General features: G+C 53.4%; 2 protein-coding genes across 2 annotated transcripts; one reads left to right on the top strand and one right to left on the bottom strand.

Moving 5' to 3' along the window:
- Window positions 1-1,309: 1,309 nt before the first annotated feature.
- AGMAT (agmatinase) lies at window positions 1,310-4,488 on the top strand. The gene is made up of 7 exons (XM_030018471.2): window positions 1,310-1,769; window positions 1,917-2,119; window positions 2,900-2,948; window positions 3,085-3,280; window positions 3,627-3,806; window positions 4,071-4,155; window positions 4,280-4,488. Exons 1-7 carry the CDS (start codon window positions 1,408-1,410, stop codon window positions 4,351-4,353), a joined length of 1,149 nt encoding a protein of 382 aa, XP_029874331.1. The 5' UTR covers window positions 1,310-1,407; the 3' UTR covers window positions 4,354-4,488.
- A 408-nt stretch (window positions 4,489-4,896) lies between these two features.
- On the bottom strand, window positions 4,897-18,108 carry DNAJC16 (DnaJ heat shock protein family (Hsp40) member C16). Its single transcript, XM_030018470.2, has 15 exons — window positions 18,041-18,108; window positions 17,829-18,007; window positions 16,807-16,873; window positions 15,514-15,844; window positions 14,453-14,637; window positions 12,989-13,093; window positions 12,226-12,384; window positions 11,715-11,845; window positions 11,167-11,350; window positions 10,805-10,987; window positions 10,479-10,555; window positions 9,914-9,994; window positions 9,712-9,810; window positions 9,073-9,240; window positions 4,897-8,624 (listed from the first exon to the last, which is right to left on the bottom strand). Exons 2-15 carry the CDS (start codon window positions 18,002-18,004, stop codon window positions 8,228-8,230), a joined length of 2,343 nt encoding a protein of 780 aa, XP_029874330.1. The 5' UTR covers window positions 18,005-18,007; window positions 18,041-18,108; the 3' UTR covers window positions 4,897-8,227.
- Between the last annotated feature and the right edge of the window lie 44 nt (window positions 18,109-18,152).

Here is an 18,152-nt window from a genome sequence, read left to right as displayed (position 1 = left end):
GCTGAAACACGGCGTCTAGTTCAGCAACGGTGCAAGACTACCTACAAGGGGATGGCCCTGCTTGTTTTGCCTGTGAACACAGGACACTGCTGGGGCTGTAAAGACAGCTCAGCAAAGAGCACAGAGCCTGGGAAATCACGGAAAATTAGCTCTTTGGGGAAAAAGTTGCAGAAAAAGAACTTTTTAATATTGACCTGACCCTGACCAAAGCTGCTGCTGCTTTTTCTTAGATACTGAGTTCTTGCAGCACATTTTTAGCTGGGATGGCCGCCTTGGATTTGTGCATGCGCTCTCGTGTGAGCTCTGTGCCTGTGTCTAGCAGCGAGGCCTGTTCCCTGGCCTCTGTCTCTGGAGCTTTTTGAAGAGTAAATACTGTCGCTTTTCTGATAGATCTCCACTCCAACCTCTCTTGCTGCTGTTCTGCTGTTTCTCTGAGCCAGCAAGAGCTGGTTAGGTCAGCAAGGAGCAGCTCAGCTTATTGACGTGCCGAGACTTACCTTGTCCCTGCGGTACCGAGCGTGGAATACACACATATTCCTTATCCAAACCAACTGTGTGGTGCAGGCGTTCTGCTGTGAACATACTCTGGTTTTTTTTTCCCCTTGATTTTCCTCCCAGGTCCAATTGCTACATGAGTAGGAAGCAGAATTAGGAGCCGGAGCCATCGGATTTCAAGTGGGTTGTTATTAGGCCAAGCAGGTTTTGATCTGTGCTGGTTAACTCCAGACATTTGAAATTTGCTTCCCCTTGAAATCATCTAATTTCATCTCTCTGTCCTTAAAAATGGCCTAAAATGCTTGTCCTGCAGCACCGCCTCTGGTTCTTAAATCCCTACTATCACTTTTCCTTTGCTTGCATTTTGTCTGTCTACGGTTCTGCTGAGGTTAGACTTTTTTTTGTTCTCTCTCACTGCCTGCCTTTCGTTAATGAGGCATTTTTATGATTCTTCAGCATTCCGGGTGCTTTTGTAAAGTGCAGTTTAAAAGTATAACACAAGAAATGCTGCCTTACTTTCTGCTAACGCCCGAGGGGAACGAAACTGGAACATTTCCCAGCGCGTCCCTCTTGCCCTGTTGTGCTAATCCCTAGGCAGGCTCTTGTTGGAGACGCTCGAGCCAAAGCCCCTTGCTGCCGCATTTGTTCCCAGTGTTTGCCGGGAAGCAGACTGTGCCGTGGGGAAAAGGGGTGGCCGGGAGGGGGAACGTGAGGCCTGAGCCGAATCTCTGCCCTTTTCCGAGCAGCGGGGTGTCCGGCCGCACTTTGAACCCCGGGGAGGGCGGAGGGGAGGGATGGTGGAGGTGGCTGGCTCTCTGCCTGGCTGCGGCACTCCAGCCGAGACAGAACATTCTCCGCAGCACCCCTCGCTCCACTCTGTGTGGGGTGGAGGGTCGGAGCCCGTGGGGCAGGATGAGGCGCCTGCTCTGGGCTGGCTGCAGCCAGCTGCTGTCCTGGGAAGCCGGGCTCTGCGCTCGCAAGCTGTCTGCGGCTGCTGCGGCAGCCACCCCACGCTGCAGCCCGTGGTCCCTGGCTGCCTCTGGCTCCTCACCCGGTGCATCCATGGGGCTCCTCTGGCCCCCGGCCCTGGGGCACGGGGCCCCTTGCCGCTGGGGCTCGCAGTTCAACGTGCCCCCCAGTGCCCAGTTCGTGGCCCGGCCCGTGGGGGTCTGCTCCATGATGAAGCTGCCCATTCGGGCATCGGCAGAGGGACTCGATGCAGCTTTCGTTGGCGTCCCTCTAGACACGGGCACGTCCAACCGGCCGGGAGCCAGGTAAGGGCTAACTGTGGTGCCAGGGAAGCCGGTGCTTTGCTCCGGCCGGCTGCCACGGCTCTCCTCCCTTGAGAGGAGCTCTGGGTGCGCAGTGCTGGCATCGGGAACTCTGCCCAGCAGCTTTTCGCGGCTGTGCTGTCTCCCCAGGTTTGGTCCGCGCCAGATCCGGGCCGAGTCAGTGATGGTGAGGAGGTACAACGCCGGCACCGGGGCAGCGCCTTTCGACTCCCTGCAGGTGGCTGACATTGGGGATGTGAACGTGAACCTCTATAACCTGCCCGACAGCTGCCGCCTCATCCGAGAGTCCTACCAGAAGATAGTGGCCTCTGGCTGTGTGCCCCTCACCTTGGGTAAGGACCCCACATCTCCCTGCCGTGCCACTGCCTCCCCACTCATCCAAACTCCCTCTCGTCCAGCCCTTGTTCAGTCTGAACACGGTGGAAGGTGAGAAATGAATCTCTCCTCTGCAGGGGGTGTTCTGCTAAATCATGGGCTAGATGGGTAAATTGTGGGTAAATTTACACGCTCTCTGTTGAAATTACTGCCTCTTGTGTCAAAAATGGCGAGAATGGGTCAGCCGAGAGACTGTTCCAGTGCACAGCCTGAAGCTCAACCGCAGATCCAGTCAGCGGTATGCTTTCAGTGTCCTGTTGAGCAGGACCCGAAGCAAGAGCAGTTTGTGTCCCTCTGAAAAGCTTCAAGCTTGAGCGAGTGCCTAGCAGCATGCTGCTTTGCACGAGGCATGATTTGGATGCATATTCAAGTGTCCAGCTGTCGCAGCTTGGCATCGCTAAATGAAGTGAGTGTATATAGTAGCATGGGGCAAATTATCAGTTACAACGTCCTCGGAAGTGAATCAAGCACCTATTTATAAACCTGGTCAAGGGTCCTGCTCCACGGGCTGCCCCTGCCAGCGGTTGTGCATCTCTGGTCCTCCCGAGGAGGGAAGAGGAGAGAGGAAGCAACCTGCACCTGGGAGCCTCAGGTTTTCCTTTGGGAATGAAGCCCTGGAGTTTATAAACAAAGGCAGGATAAATGCAAGGGGGGAGAAAAAATCACCTGGGAACAAACATAGTGAGTGCTGAGCACCTCTTGCAGTGTGTTACACCCTCTTCCCTGGCCTGTTGCAGGTGGAGATCACACCATAACATACCCCATCCTGCAGGCGGTGGCAGAAAAGTAAGTTTCTGACCTGGAGATGTAGAATAAGGACCTGGGAAGGAGCCTTGGGAAGGCTCCTGCTTTGCCGTCCCCGGTGTAGGCAGGGCCATTGTGCACGGGATGGCGACTAACGTGGCCACCCTGTCTCTACTAGGCACGGTCCTGTGGGACTTGTGCACGTGGATGCTCACACTGACACCGGAGACAGAGCCCTGGGGGAGAAGATCTACCACGGGACTCCGTTCCGGCGCTGCGTGGAGGAAGGGCTGCTGGACTGCAGCCGTGTGGTCCAGATCGGCATCCGAGGCTCCTCCTATGACCCCGATCCTTACAAGTACTGTCGGGACCAGGTAAGCTCAGCTGCAGGCATGCGCAGAGCGCCACTTTCTTTCCCTGCCATTAATATTCCCAGGTCGTTAATACTCCCTTAGCTTCAGCAGGAAAAGAAATGTCTCTTCTGCATCTTGTCCCACGCCGGTGGCTTGGCCCGCGGGACAAACGCTTCTGGTGCACTGAGCCGTTAGCTGAGGGGAGAATAAGACAGTGGGGGTGAGCAGAGGGTGCTTCAAGGTGCACCTCTGCAGCTTGGCCCTGGGATAAGGATTTATCCCGGCAGAAATCCCTGGCGGGGCAGGAGGATGCTCCACTTTGTCCGCCTTTCCCCGAGTGGGCACCTGCATGTCTGTGTGCCTGCAGGGTTTCCGGGTGGTCCCGGCTGAAGAGTGCTGGAGGAATTCCCTGGTGCCGCTGATGGGGGAGGTGAGGACGCAGATGGGGGGCAAGCCGGTGTACATCAGTTTCGATATCGATGGACTAGACCCCGCGTATGCGCCAGGCACCGGGACACCGGAGATAGCCGGGCTCACGCCTGTGCAGGTAAGGGGGATGCGGCTTTGTTTCCCAGGGGGAAGGGGATGTTTTTGCTCCCGTTAAAGTAGGCCGTGCTGCCAGCGCACCAAAGGGAAGGGTGAGGTTGGCCAGGGAGCATTTTGTAGTGGTAATGAGGAAAGGAAATGTTGAACTGATGTGATTTGGCCTGTGTAGGTTGGGTTTCCTTAGCTGCATGTGGGGAAAGCAGAGCCCCGACCAGTCCGCTAGGTCAGATGTGTTTCTTGATCCCAAATCTGTTTTTTTTCCTAGGCTTTGGAGATCATTCGTGGCTGCAAAGGACTGAACATAGTGGGATGTGACCTTGTAGAAGTTGCACCGATGTACGACGTCTCTGGTGAGTCTAAAGATGGTTGAGAGTAAGAAAGACGTGTGTGCCTGGCAGAGGCGGCTGACCGCTGTGGGCAAAAGCAGTTCGGCATTCATGGCTTGGTTGTTTCCCCCTTTTTGTCTTGTCTTAGGTAACACAGCCCTCCTGGGGGCAAACCTGCTGTTCGAGATGCTCTGTGTTCTCCCCGGAGTGAAGACAAGATGAGGGCAGCTCCCGCCTGCCCCGGGGGGCAACGCAGCCCTGACCTCAGCCCAGGCTTTCCCTGCCCTGTTCCCTTCCACCGGTCACGGTGAAGACAGGCTTTGCAGTGAGAAATAAATGCTGTTTACCGCTAGAAAAGGTAATTTTTAAGCTGATAAACTGTAGGTAGCAGATGGGTTGGAACAGCCCATTTGACTGGTGTCTGTAGCTTTTGAGTTTGCCTGGGAAAGGAAAAGATGAGGCTAATGGCGTTTCGCCTCTGTTTTCCCAGCTGGAATTACTCACCCGGCTTGTAGGGGCTCCTGGCAAAACTGTCACTGGCAAAAGGTTTCTCCCATTAAGGCGCAGCAGCAGGACAATGAATACAGAGGAAGGGAGGGCAGCCAAAGGTGGCCTGGGTCCTGAGAGTAGGGGCATATGTGACTACATTGCCTGCTGGGGATAACCAGGCATCTCCTACAGCAGGAGCAGTTTTATTGCTCCTGGAATTTCTGAGCTGACACGGAGATGAGGGTAGTTTGTACATGGAAACACAGAGCCACCTCATCACACATTAAAATAGTTTATTTTGGTTGCGAATCTGTAATCATCTTAGAACAAAATGACATCAGTGCCTGTTCACAAATACAAAAAAAAACCAAAACAAAACCGAAAATAAAAAAGACAAGTTTGCCAAATAAGTTAATTCCCGCCCCCCCCCGCCCAGTATCAAAAGTGCAAAATAGGTACCTAGTTTTCAGTCCTACTTCTCAGGCTGCGCTAGTGTACTAGTTCCTGGCAGGCTTTCGGTGAACGGCAGAGCGGAGGCCGGCAGCCGCAGACGGCCGCTGCCCACTGCACTCGGTCCAGGGAGGAGTTTTGGTACAACCTTTAGACTGGGGGCCTGTATCCCTTTGCTTCAGCTTCTGAGCGGCGTGCGATCGCTCAGAGTTCACTAGAATAGTGCACTAGGACTGAATTTTCTCAATCTTTGGATTACCAACCACCACGTGCATAACAGAATCGCAAGTGCGTTTCGCTGACGATACGTTATGATATGGGTTGAGCGCCGCTGGAGGCGGCAGGTTAGGAAATGATCTGGGGGGTGAGGGCTCGCAACTGCTGGGAGAGGGCAGACAGACCGCCGGCGTAAGCAGCCTCCGACCACGCTCTTCTACGAGAAAGCGAGCGCCCAGCACTCCATGAAGGACACCAAAGCTAACTAAACGAGGGGTTCAGCACAGTTTGGTGTTTGCTTTGGCCCATGAAAGAAGATTTTCCATAGAACAGTGACACAAGCTGAGTTCGTCTGACCTGGTTAAAAGCGGTGAAGGGCAGAGTTACAGCTAAACAGGAGCTGTGCTCCCATCCAGCCACAGCCGGCAAGGGTGGACTGCTGCAAGTGCTCCTTAAGCAAAACTCAGCCTAAAAGGGGAGGTTACTGGTGGTAAAAAGAAAATTAAAAAAAGGATTCCCGCAGGTGTGCAGCATGTGAACTGTATTTATTTTGAAGGCCAGAAGGCCTTCTTGTCTCACTTGGGGCAGGGCTGAATTCCCTTGCTGTAGCACAACTAGGCACTTTTTTTTTCACATGTCAAGGGTTTTCTCCTGGTTTCTGACTAGCTGAAGAGACAGCAGAGACTCAGAGAGTATTTTTTTGCTTTTGCAACTCTTTAAAAAGTTATGCGGAGCCTTCTGCTGGGCTAAAGACCATTCTGGCCACATCCTGCAGAGCAAGCTGCACGAGAAGCATGAGTGCACTACGGCAATTGCTCCAGCCAAAAGAAAACAAAGTCTAGCAGCGTCAGGCCAGCATTTCGTTTCCCCTCCCGCTCTATTTCAGCAGTACGTGTGTGCCTTGGAGATCTTTGGCGGGGAGAAGACTTTGCCTTCCTTCCTTCCTTCCTTCCCTCTACTCGAGTGCCTCGTCCATGCAGCAGCGGAAGCTGTGGCCCAGAGTCCGCTGAGCTAAAATTAAGTAACCTCACATAGGGTCGGTTGGTAGCATCGTAGCCTTTATTTGGAAGTACATTATACACGGCCTTTGAGATACCTGTGGTGGTCGAAGCATGCCAACCTACTCCCAGGGCAGGGAGGAATGCAGCAAGCCAAGGGTTTGTGAGCAACTGGGTCACGTAGGCAGTGAAACAACTTGAGCATTCCTGGATTTCATATGGGATTGGCAGCTAGCTCAGAGATTGGCATGGTTATTCCTACACGCTGGCTGCTCCGCTGAGATGGTAGCTAAGGTGGCAAGGGCCGAGCAAGCTTTGCATTAACACCACATGCTCGACCAAGCGCTCTACCATCAGAGCCCTGCAGCAAAGGCCACCCTGTTCGGATCCCCGTGCTTTGGCAGTGCTGTAGCCTAACAGCGACTTGGGACCGCGGGGGCCTGGGTCCTGTGCGGAGTGGCCAGAAGAGGCGCGGCACGGACCAGCCCGGGCGACAGTGTCTGCCCCGGCGCAGTGAAAAGGAAAGGAAGAACCAGCCCCACAGGATTTCAGTCCTGGCCGTGAAGAGAAACCCTGCTGCTTTGCTTTATCGCTTGAGGAGTGGAAAGCGGCCGCGAGTCTGCTCGCCTTCCCTCCGCCTTACAAAGGGCCACCCTTTCCCCCCATGGTGTTGAAAATGGCTGTTGGAGCACTGCTAGAGCAAAGCGTAAACCAAACCTGCGCTTTACGACTGTTCTAGCTTCACGCAGACCTATGAGTTCAAAAAGACAAAAAAACCCCAAACCCCAACGCAAACAAACAAAAAAACCAAGGCAGCAGCCTGCACATTGAGAAACAAAGGTTTGCAGCAAGAAGGAAATGGGCGAGAGGCTGAAACCGAGCATCCTGAACCCACGCCTAAACCAAAAAGGAATTTCACACATAAGCGATGGTGATGATACAGCACTTCTGGGGCAACGTTTCAAGAATACAATCATCGGAGAATTGGGTTCCTTGATACAAAGAAAGGTTGGTTTGTACTACAGATGTAAGGGTGTTCGAAAGGAGCCCACACCGACTCCCTAGCAGCTAGGTAGAGTTTCTTTTACACATCTACTGGCTCATAGCAGCTCACGCCTACAATCTGAAGACACAGTTAAAGTTATGGCTCTAGGATAGATCGTCTAAAAATCGACAGAAGCAGAAAGGCATCTGAAAAATCAATGTGACATTTAAATGGCTCAACACCTTTACAGTATTTACGGCCGTGCAAAACCCCTTCCCTCCACAGTTATGGTTTGGCCGGTGAAGCTGCGCGTGGAACTATGACACGAGGAGCATGAAACATGCAGATCGCCTACTAGCCCGCACCACAGGCGAGTCCCAGCTACAGGTTTGCTACGAGGGAGATGTTCCCGACCATCACTTACCACAGGGAAAGCCAATAAAGTACGACTGCCTGGTGGGAGGAGGCCTTTCAGAAAGCAGGGCCTGGAAGGGTCTGCAGGGTCTTGCCGGTGTTACGCCATGCACCACAGGCTAAGCGCACGGGGAATGGGAGAGAGAACCATGACCCCACCCGCATCGCCGGCTGCCTTCGGTCTGGACCGAGTCACCGTGGCAGAGAAGTCACGGGTTTTTCTTCAACCGAGGTAAAACGAGAGATGGAACAGGGGCGACTTGGGAAGCAGATGTGGCAGGACAAGAAGGGAAAAACGGACTTCTCGGCTCTTCAGCAGTACGGCATCCAAACGCACGACGAGTCAGTGGAGGGGATTTTGGTGCGCTTGGCTGCACTCCTGGGCTCTGGATGCGGGGAGACATTTTCTATCTAGTCGCCAGCCCTAGGAGAGTTCATCTAAAACCTAAGGTCCATTCGTCACGCTTGTTTGTGTATTCCTGGAAAGAGCTGTCCCTTGTCATCTTCATAAAAAGTTTGTCCATTAGCATCTCTTTAAAATCCCTCAGTCTAGCGCAGGCCACGAGGGGATATAGAACCTCTGTAAGGAACCCTCTAGGAGGCGTTCCATCCAAAAGGACAATTTGTGTAATTTGTTTTTAATGGATCTAGATCCTGGGCTGCAGGAGGATTTCCCTCTGGCTTCCGCGTGTAGCGAGGAATCGTAATCCTCACAGGATCCCGGGGTTCCCCCCTCATCCCCCGATCTGTGAGGCTTAAAGAGGCAGAAGTATTTCTTGTGGCCGTTCAGAGCCAGGACGTAGCCCGTGTAGTCGCGCTCCAGGAAGTGCTTGTCGTACTGGTTTGGGATGGGGGCCGCGTCCTGCGCGAACTCTAACAGGTACTCCAGCCATTCTCGGTGCTTGTCCAGGCTGAGGAAGGAGAAATGAAGAGAGCTGCTCCTGGGGGAAGAGCAGAGGAGAAGCGGGATTAGCATGTCTTCCGAGTCAGGTCGGATTCCTACCAGACAGGTAAGTGTTTGTAAACCCTTGTTTACAAACAAGTTACAGGTGCAGAGCTGTGTTGCCACAGCTCCTTTTTTAAGCCAGTTTGCCACAGGTGACAATTACCTAGCGCGCAGTACTGTCGTGCTCTCTGTTTGTCAAAATGTGGGTATGGCCAAAGCAGTGGCACTGCCAGACCCGTCTGGCCACCTTCACCGAGTACGGCCAGGAAAGGCCGCTCGGTTTTCGGTGGCTCATTGCCACTGATGAGCACAGAGGCCGCTTGGCTTGCCAGAAGCGTTCCCTCGTGGCAATCGAGCCGACACCGCTCCTAACTTGTCGTCAGAGCAGCATTACACAAGTTGTTAAAACGGTAACAGAAACCCGGCAGAAGACCCCAGCCTACCCTGTGAACGTGTAGACTTCCAGAGCAAACTTCTGGAGGAGGATGGTTTTGGTCGAGTTGGACAGGATCAAGACCACATTCATGTGACCCGGCCTCAGGCGTACCAAGTTACTGTTGTAGTTGATGTCTGTTAGCTCAGTCACCTCGACAAAGCCCTTTTTGGGAATCCTGTGGCAACAAAACGGTGACCGAGTGAAAGGGGAACGAGGGGCCGGGCGCGACCAAGGACGGAGAACCCGTGCACTTGTTCCCCGCCCCCTTACACTGAGCCATCCCTGTGCCCTCTAGCTAAAGCCGGTTTAACTGGTGCAGTGGCCAGACTTGGATCTTTCTTCCTCCACAGGTCAGGCAGACCTTTACCTTTCCTCCAGGGATGTTGTCTGGGGCAAACACAGTGGGACTCGCTTAATAGCTCTGTTTGTGCACCCCTGTCCTTGCTGGTCTGGGTCCTGGCTGAACGCTACTCCTACCCGCCTCGCTGTGCCCGCACTGCCCCGCGCGATGACTGCGCTATGTCCGCGCGGCTCTAGCACGTCTCTGCTGTCCACCTAATGCTTTCCACGTGCTCTCTCTGCACAGAGGCTCCGCAAGCAATGCTTCGGTAGAAAACGTTTCTGGAGAAATTATTAGAGAGGGAACCTGTTGCTCTCTTTGCTGAAGCTCGCATCGTTCTTCTCGGTCTTTGCGGCGGTCTCTTCCTTCTCGGAGGGAGGAGAGTCCCTGGGGTCACTTGAATCGCTGCAAAGGAAGATTATCTTGTGTGTGTTTAAGGCACCAGACTGGACTGAGGTGCTAACGGCTGGCCCGTAAGATCCCCTAGGACGTTTTGGTGTACACTCACCTGAAAGCCTGAACGATGACGGTGCCAAAGAGAATGAAGAGCGCAGAGAAGAGCAAGGACAGCAGTGGCATCATTTCTCGCCTGAGGGGAAGATTTGCAAAGAGCAATCAGGTCCGCGAGCTGTGCTGTTTCTGCTCGAATTGCAGTTCCTGCCTGCCTCGTGTAATACCATGCGGTTTCCCCAGAAACTCGGCTTGTTTCCTGGGGTCTTAAAGACGATCAAGATTTTGAGCACTGTCCCGCTCCCACCCAAAGGGAGGAGGATAAAAACAGATCTCTTTTAAAATAAGGCGACAGGGAAGTGGTAAAAACCAACAGTGGATGCGTGTTTTCAGGAGTGTAATGTCCACACTCAGCCTCAAGGCCAAAGTACCCAGTACTTGAGGCAGAAGCTGATGTCACTGTGGTGTCAGTGCTCTTTGCCTCAATCTCGAGAGAGTACAGGCACCTACGTGTGTCAATACGGTCTCAATTCCTGGTAATGAGAACCTGGTTCTGCTATGCCTCTGAACCAGAAAACAGCAATCCTGCTCCCTATCGAGACTTGTCAACACCCAATCCGTACCAGTTACTGTGAAACAAACTGTCCCAGCAGTCTGAGATATAGTCCAGCGTGGAGTAGAGCCATCGGATAAGGAACATCTGTTAAAAAAGAAAAAAGCAAATGACTGACCCGCTACCCAGAGCCCCGATAGGACTCCCACCCCTTAAACAGAACCCTGGGCCGAACTGGCTTTGGAGCATGCCATGAGCTTCCTTCCACAAGTGAGAAGACTTCTAAGAGTCTTGCCTTGGTGTTTTAAAATATAAATAATGCCCATGAATCACCCTAATGGGACTGTCCTAAAAGGTAGCGCGGTTGTTAGGCAGCTGGAAAGGCCGTGCGCTTACAGGAGCGAGTTCGTCATTCAAGTCTGCCAGGACAGTCTCTGAAGAGAGAAGGCCGGGGTCTGTCCTCAGCTGGTCCAGAAGATCCAGGAGGATGAAGTTGTCCTCTTTGCTGCCTTGCCAGGCCTCCTCCAAGGTTTTATAGGTGATCTTCCCCGCGTTATTGTGTCTCTCCAAAATGACCACCTGGACGAGCCAATAACATCGCAGATATCAGAGAGGAAGGTACTCTTTACTAGGTGGATGTTACGCTTCAAATCACCGCCCAGATTTAGGTGTCAGATCGAGTTACAGCATCCTACGACAGGAGGTGGAATGCCAGATGAAAAGGAGGAAGGGGGGGGAAAAAAAAAGGAAACCCTCACAGCTGATTTTCCCCGATACTTCTCTTCATCCATCAGCAAGGCGTCCGCAAACTCTGGCTGCCGATCACGATAGATGTGCACAAACTTCAGCGTGTCTTTTGTGTTGGCCGCAGCAAAAGTCAAAAACGCCTCGTAAGCCTCAGCAAACTTATCACCTTCTCCAGTAAGTAAGACCGCACAGTGCCTAGGCAACACAACGAGATGGAGGATTAAGAGCCAGCCTGGACGCGAGAGGAAACAGCCATCCCCTTTCTGCCGGCTAGAATGATCCTGAAGAGCCAGAAACGCAATTTGTTGCTTCCAGGCAGCCCACTCCCGCCTTCCATGTACTTGGCTCTCCAGCCTGTCACCCTGTTCCTCCTCCCTTCCACCTGCACTCTGTCCCAGGATATGCCTAGTAAAGGCAGGAAAACTATCGAATGGTGCAGATACCCAGCACGATCCAATGCAGTCATTTCCCTTCTCCCTCGGAATAAAACAAAAGGCAGCTTTAGGAGCAGCCTCGAGGAACAAAAAGAGGGGAGGACACATCACCCACGGAGCCGTACTTTCGCTGACGGTGAGACTTTTTCACGGGACACAGCTCCTGGAACAGCTTCTGGTTGGTGAGTCTGGCCACCATGAGGAACTTATTCTGGGAAAGGAAGTCGTCAATGAGCTGCTTCTTCATGTCTCGTGCCTGGTGAGGACAAAGAAAGCAGAGGTCAGAACTCGGCAGGATGAGGAGAGTCAAGCTGCCGTGACGTCCTTGTCGGAAGCCTGGGGATGGCTGCCAGCCATCGATCACGGTCCTTGCTAAAATTGCCCGAGATGTTTTGAGGCCCCAAGACCGAGAAGCTACCTGCAGCCACCCTCCTCCAAAGGTCACACACCATAGCTGAAGCCTGCTGAGCTCCCTCCCACTGGTCGCGCTCTGCCTCTGCTGGAGCCCGAGTTTAGGCCGAGAATGAATGCTCTTTACTCTGAAATGCTCCACCAACTGACCCCTCATCACAAGCTCGGTCAGAAAACCTCAGCATCCGTTTCACGTGAGCTCTCGGACAGGGCTCTGAGCAATACCTGCACAACATCAGCAGGCCTGTCGATGTGCTCCTTGAAGATCATCATGGTGGGAGTGTAGACGTTGATGTTGTACTGACTGGACAACTCTTCGGTGCCTCGGAGTCCGACGTACACATAACCAAAGGACAAGTAATCGCGGTATGCAAAGGCAGTCAGCTGGACGGGAAGAAAACACCAGCGCATGTTTATGTTAGAGAGTAAACAACATTTTCTGCCCCGAGTGCCTGTGGTGATTTTGCTTCAAGAACACCTCCTGCTGTTTCAATGTTGTTGGGCATGCGCTGCAAGAGGTAAAAGCCCTTCCTCTCCCTTGCTGAACTGCAGTTCGCTTTCTCTTTAGTAATCATACAGGGAGCCTCGATGGATCCACAGCTTTATTCTACAACCTGACGTTTTGCGCGGTAGCAGGGGTTTCTTAGGAAACGGGCTTTCCGGCAACCCAAATTAGATGTGCCGCAAAAATCTCTCATTACCAATAGAGGTTAGTATATGCCCCTGTTGCCGCTACCTCCAAAACCCACCTGCACCTTCGCATCCACCAAGGGTACATCTGCGGCAGGGCAGAGAAGCAATCTCCCAATGAAGTTGCTCACCTGGCTGTGCCGTTATCAGTCGACACAAATCAGCTTTCTCTCCCCTAGAGCTGGTCAATAGTATTTAGAGGCATTGGTCCGCCTCTGCTCACAGCCGTATCACACTTTGTTTTGGAATGGCTGGATTTATTAGCAAGTCAACAATGCAGTGATAGAAATCACATTACCTTGTATAATAATGGCACAACTGGCATGTGATCAAATAGAAGGACGTGGGGCTTGTTTTCTTTCTTCCAGTTGGAGAGAAAGCGGATGTAGTTTTTATCTGTAATCTTTAAACAGAATCAGCATGTTAGTTTAACCTCTGAGCCGTCAGACACATGCAATGCTGTACGATTAGGTGTCTGAATGAGAACCGAGTCTGGAAAAGCTGTCCTGGTGTTACAGGAAGAAGACCGTGGGTTTGTCTTTCCAACAGGTATGCCTGATCTGGGCTTGTTTGATACAGGAAATTAATTAAAACTATCAGTCTCAACCCCCCATCAACCCTCCAAGTTATTGCACCCTCTTGTCGATGCCGTCTCAAGTCAGTGCCGATGCTGCTTTCTTTCTCGTAACTGTTCATTGGGGCCATATGCTTTATATATACGGTGGGAAGCCAAGGGTTAACGGGCACCTGTGAGCTCCATCAAACCTGCTCCGTTTCAGCTTCGGTACCTCTTTGACCTAGAGGAAGGAGATAAAAGGGAGCTCACAGCTCATTTAGGGGCCCATGGGGAAAGGAGTGGACTGCTGGCTCTGTTTTTGATGAGTGCCTGGCTGCAGGAGGTGAAATGGCTGCTTTAGCTGTGCAAGAGGACAGCAGGCCCTGCTTCTGGGGTGAAAACTCAAATACCTGGAGGACAGCAGGTCAAGGGTCTGTTAGGAAGGGTGGCCTTTGCTGAAGACCCCAAGGGAAAACAAGGTGAGGTGAACAAGACTCCAGGCAGAGGACAGGCAGGTGAGAGCACTACGGGGGCTGACCCAGCTATGTTGCACTGAAAGGGGGTGGGGGGTGCTTAGGTCTCTGCCCAAAAACAACCGAGCAAGGCTGAAATGCAGGAATTTTTTATCTAGTTGGAGGTTTTACCTATAACTCGGAAAGGGCTCTCACTGCCGGCTCCAGTTTCAGAGGTCTGAATCAAAACTGGATGAAACAAACAATGGGGTCTCTGTGCGGGTGAGTTTTAGCAGGCGGTGCCTACGAGTTAGCGAGCGGTCCTTAATTTGCTGGATGAAACTCCGAAAAAAGGAGAAGGGAAGTGAAATCCAGCAGGCAGGTAGAGCCCAATCACAGATTCCTAACCTGGGGGTAGCTTTTGTAGAGCTCTGGCAGCCATAGGGTATTACAACTGGGGGGACAGCAGGCACACAAAGTCGCTGGCGTAACCGTGTAGTAGAGGGATCGGCCCCGTCGCAAGAAGGGTTACGGAGCCACCTTGCACGATTGCTTCTGACAGCTCTGGGCTTTGTAGCTGTAATTACAGCTCTCAAAACACCTCGTTTCACCAGCCTCGGTCGGATTGTCTCGCGTTCATGATGCGGCACAGCTCGCGGGCTGAATTAACAGATTAGCCGCTGAAACAGCTAAGGAGAGGTGAATATCCAGACAGACGCAAGAAGCGGCAAGTGACGTTCTCACTAGAGCATACCTTTTCTACGAGATTCCCCGGCAGAAGGTTCTCCACAAACTGCCGCAGGTTTTCTCGAATGACGGCATTGTGGAAGAAGGTTATTTTCCCGTTAATGAGCCCTAGTAGAGACGGCGTGCTGTGTGCACCCAGGTGATGGGCGAGGCGCCTTTCGTACCCGGCGTGAACGACTCCTATTCCCACTCCTGAAAAAGGAGAGCAGGCTCAAGTGAAACGTCACCAATGTTCCAAAAGGCATAGTAGAAAACTGAGGTTGAAGACCCGTTGCCTTGCCCAGCGCCCTGCGTAACTCGGGAGTTATTTGTGGGACTGTCCCTCCCAACTCTGTACTTTCCTCCTCCTGCAATCCTTGAACATTCTATTTAAAACTCCTAGCTTTATCTGGCAGGGGGGGAGAGAGAGAGAGAACGTGCTGTCCTCTTTTGTTCTGTCCACTGGTATTTCATGTGCTACATTAAAACCTCAAGGAGAAAAATCTTAGTAAGGGGGAGGTATGCTGCCTGTGTCTCCAGCTGTCTGTTGAGTTTGTGTTTTTCTGGAAGCACGTGCAGACAACATCTGCAGGGAAAATGAGGAAGCTGGGGGCGGAGGGGCGAGTACAAAATACCTCTTTGTCATCCAAACATGTTCACTAAGTCTCAAAACTTCACTGTATGGTAGCAGCCCTAAAGTTGAGGACGTATTCTGCAGGGATCTTTGCTTATCAAAGGCAGCCAAGCACAGGACAAAGAGCAATGCGGCATTTACACTGGTGGCCTAAAATCGCAGCGGTGTGATCGGTCCTCAGCCGCGCCATTGTTTATTATCATCGGCGTCCGACTAAGCCGCTTGCTGTGTGGACAGGAGAAGAGGCGTCTTGCCCTTGTGATCTACGGAACTAGTTTTTCCTCATTTCTAACGTATAGCCTCATCCATTATGAGGTTAGTAATATTTGGGAAAGCGTTGGGATAAATCCCTGAGGAAATCTACAGGTTAAACTCAGTCCTCCAAAGCTGAAGGTGACCGCCGCAGCCTTGCTGGGCGAGCAATATGTGCCCAGCCTAAATGGCCTTGTCCTTACCCAGTGCCTCCAATTCCTGAGCGACTTCCTTCCACACGGGCTCGATGTGGATGCAGCTGAAACACCAGTCCGAGGTTATTTTAATGAGGTAAGGTTTCTTGAAACTATCTGGCACGATTTCGTTGATGTAGTGGGAAAAATGGAGCAAATACTTCTCGTCGGAGGTGTCGCGCCTCTCCGAATTAAAGGGGAAATGGAAGAAGGACTCATCAAAATAGAAGCCTTCATGGAAGTGGTGGAACTGGCGATGCTGGTGCTGAGAGTAGCCCTGGCTTTCCCCGGCATCTCCGTAGCGATCAAAGTTTGCCCTCTTTTCCTCATTGGAGAGAATCTGGGAAGCAGATGATAGAAGGGACGGTTGCCTGAAACCGTGAGGGGGAACCGCCCTGATGATAATCCCTTAGCAAATAACTGCAGCGGCATAAGGACGTGCTATGAGGGAACGTGCAGCCTTTGCTGCGCGTCGGAGGGATAAATACTCCAGAAAAGGGAACTATTGTGTAGCCTCCAGGCTTGCTGAAGTAAATAAAGGTAAAAAAAGCCAAAGCCCAAAGAAAAGGAGCCTGTGAATCAAGACCGCCGTACCCATTTCTGACACCAGTCGCTCCTCAAGCCTGAGCGTCGCGCTGTCTGAGCATTAATGCTCTTTGCTGGAGCGGCTTTTGCCTGGCGTCTGCTTGAACATTTGAGGGTTTTCTTGGGGCATCAGAAAGTGCCAAAAGTTTTACTGAGCAGCCAGAAGCACCCCCAGAGAAACTGCATTTTTTGGCTGGGAGCTGACGATCCACTTTCATTTCTGCGGGCTCAGCTCGCTTGCCATGGAAGCGTCGGGTCAGCCGCTGCAAACTGGGGCAGCCGATTTTGAGAGCCGCGCGGGAGCAATGTGCAAATAACTACTTACGCAAAGAATAATTTGAAGTGACTAAAGCCCTGTGGTGATTAACATTGCTTACGTCACCCCCAAAATGCTTATATGTACATGTGACGTGGGCAAGACGGCTGCCCAGCTGTGCGGGGCTCGGTGCATACCCGTTCCTCCCTCGTTTGAGGCTTTTTAGCGAGAACGGGGCAGAGCTGTAGCAAAATATTTGCAACAGAGGCCACGCTGGTGACATCCAGTGGCGCTCTGTTGAGAAAGTAGAGGAAACTTTTCGGGTCAGTAGCGTCCGCCTCCACGGGGTCAAGCGCCTTTCCCGTGCAGACATATGCAGAAAAAGCGCAGAGCCCCAGACGGAAAAATAAGGTCGCTTAACTTTTAACAACAGCAGGAGTTTAGCAAGAAGAGCGTGTTACCTCGTAGGCCTTGCTGATCTGGATGAATTTGTCTTCTGCTCCCGGGTCCTTGTTTTTGTCAGGATGCCTACGAGGCAGAATCGGAGGAAAAAGGGGTCAGCACTTCCCCAGGGAGGGGTGCAGGGAGCTGTCGGCCTCTGTTCAGAGGTGAGCGGGACGCGGACAGTTAGGGTGTGCGGCGGCGTCCCCCGAGGCCGAGATCAGATTTTATACCCAGCACGTGCTCTCCCTACCCAAACCCCATCCCAAAATGCTGCACCGGGATGCTGGCCATGCACCTGCAGACCCGTCCCTCCACCTGAAGTGTTGCCGACGGCCCGAGCCCAGGACGAGGGAGCGCGTATCTTTCCTGCCTGCTACAGCAATGCATCCCTCAGCTCCTACCCTACATATCCACCGAGTTCTTCCTGTAAAACACCTCCTGCTGCAGCCCTTGGGGATGTCTTGGGCAAAACGACGCAGGCTCTAAAAGCTCCGGGTGAGGCTATTTTCCGAGGCAATGCCTCGAGCCTGCTCCTCCGTGCATGCCACCGAAGCGAGGAGCACAACATTTGTGGAGCCAACCCCTTCCCCTTCCACGGCCTGGGGGTCGAGTTGCCCTCGGACACCGAGGTATCAAACTGGGACTTAGACCCTGGCATATTAAACGTTCCCGGTTGAGTCGAGGAGAAGTTTTTTTCCCACAGCCAGACTCCGGGAGGGTTTTACGGTATGGATCTCTAGGGTGAAGGTGTCCGCTTGGTTTCAGGATGACTCTCGGCCTGCGAGGAAGACCCGGGGCTCGCCTCTGACCGCCCGCCCGGCCTCGTCTGGCACGGACAGCCAGGTAAGGTGGCTAATGCCACCCCCCAGCAGCGTTACCCGCCGCTCAAAGCGCAGCGGCCTAGCTCTCTCGAGCGAGAGGACGCGAAACGACACCGCGTGTCCGTCCCCGTGTCCGTCTGTCCGTCCCGCCGGGGTGCTGCGGCGGGGGGAGCGGATGGGAGCCCGGGGGCAGGCCCGGGCGGAGGGGAGGCACGTACCATTCCCGGGCGAGCCGCTTGTAGGCCTTCTTGATGTCGGCCTGGCTGGAGCTCCGGCCGACTCCCAGGACGCGGTACGGGTCGAAATCCCCCGCCGCCGCCGCCGCGGCCTGCGCTCCCAGGGCCGCCAGCAGCAGGGCGGCGGCCCAGGCCAGGCCCGCCCGCCCCAGCTCCATGGCTCCGGCGGGCGGAGGCTCGGCGGGGCCGGTGGCCGGAGGACGGACACCGGCGCTGAGGGGACCGGCGACCGGCGAGGGCCGCGGACGGGCCGCCCTCACCCACCCTGCGCCGCCGCTTCCGGCGCGCCCGCCCCGCCGTCACCAT

This window comes from Aquila chrysaetos, chromosome 6 (assembly GCF_900496995.4).
Source record: "Aquila chrysaetos chrysaetos chromosome 6, bAquChr1.4, whole genome shotgun sequence".
Taxonomy (NCBI): Eukaryota; Metazoa; Chordata; class Aves; order Accipitriformes; family Accipitridae; genus Aquila; species Aquila chrysaetos.
This window is presented reverse-complemented; position numbering and strand designations above follow the sequence as displayed.

Bases quoted from the DNA above. Each gene is read 5' to 3' on its own strand.
- AGMAT (XM_030018471.2), top strand. From the start codon at position 1,408: ATGAGGCGCCTGCTCTGGGCTGGCTGCAGCCAGCTGCTGTCCTGGGAA. The intron at 2,120-2,899 runs GTAAGGACCCCA...GGCCTGTTGCAG, and splicing joins CTGTGTGCCCCTCACCTTGG to GTGGAGATCACACCATAACA. The intron at 3,807-4,070 runs GTAAGGGGGATG...TTTTTTTCCTAG, and splicing joins CCGGGCTCACGCCTGTGCAG to GCTTTGGAGATCATTCGTGG.
- DNAJC16 (XM_030018470.2), bottom strand. From the start codon at position 18,004: ATGGAGCTGGGGCGGGCGGGCCTGGCCTGGGCCGCCGCCCTGCTGCTG. The intron at 11,846-12,225 runs GTATTGCTCAGA...TGTCCTCACCAG, and splicing joins GGCCTGCTGATGTTGTGCAG to GCACGAGACATGAAGAAGCA. The intron at 9,241-9,711 runs GTTCCCTCTCTA...TTGTTGCCACAG, and splicing joins TTCAGCAAAGAGAGCAACAG to GATTCCCAAAAAGGGCTTTG.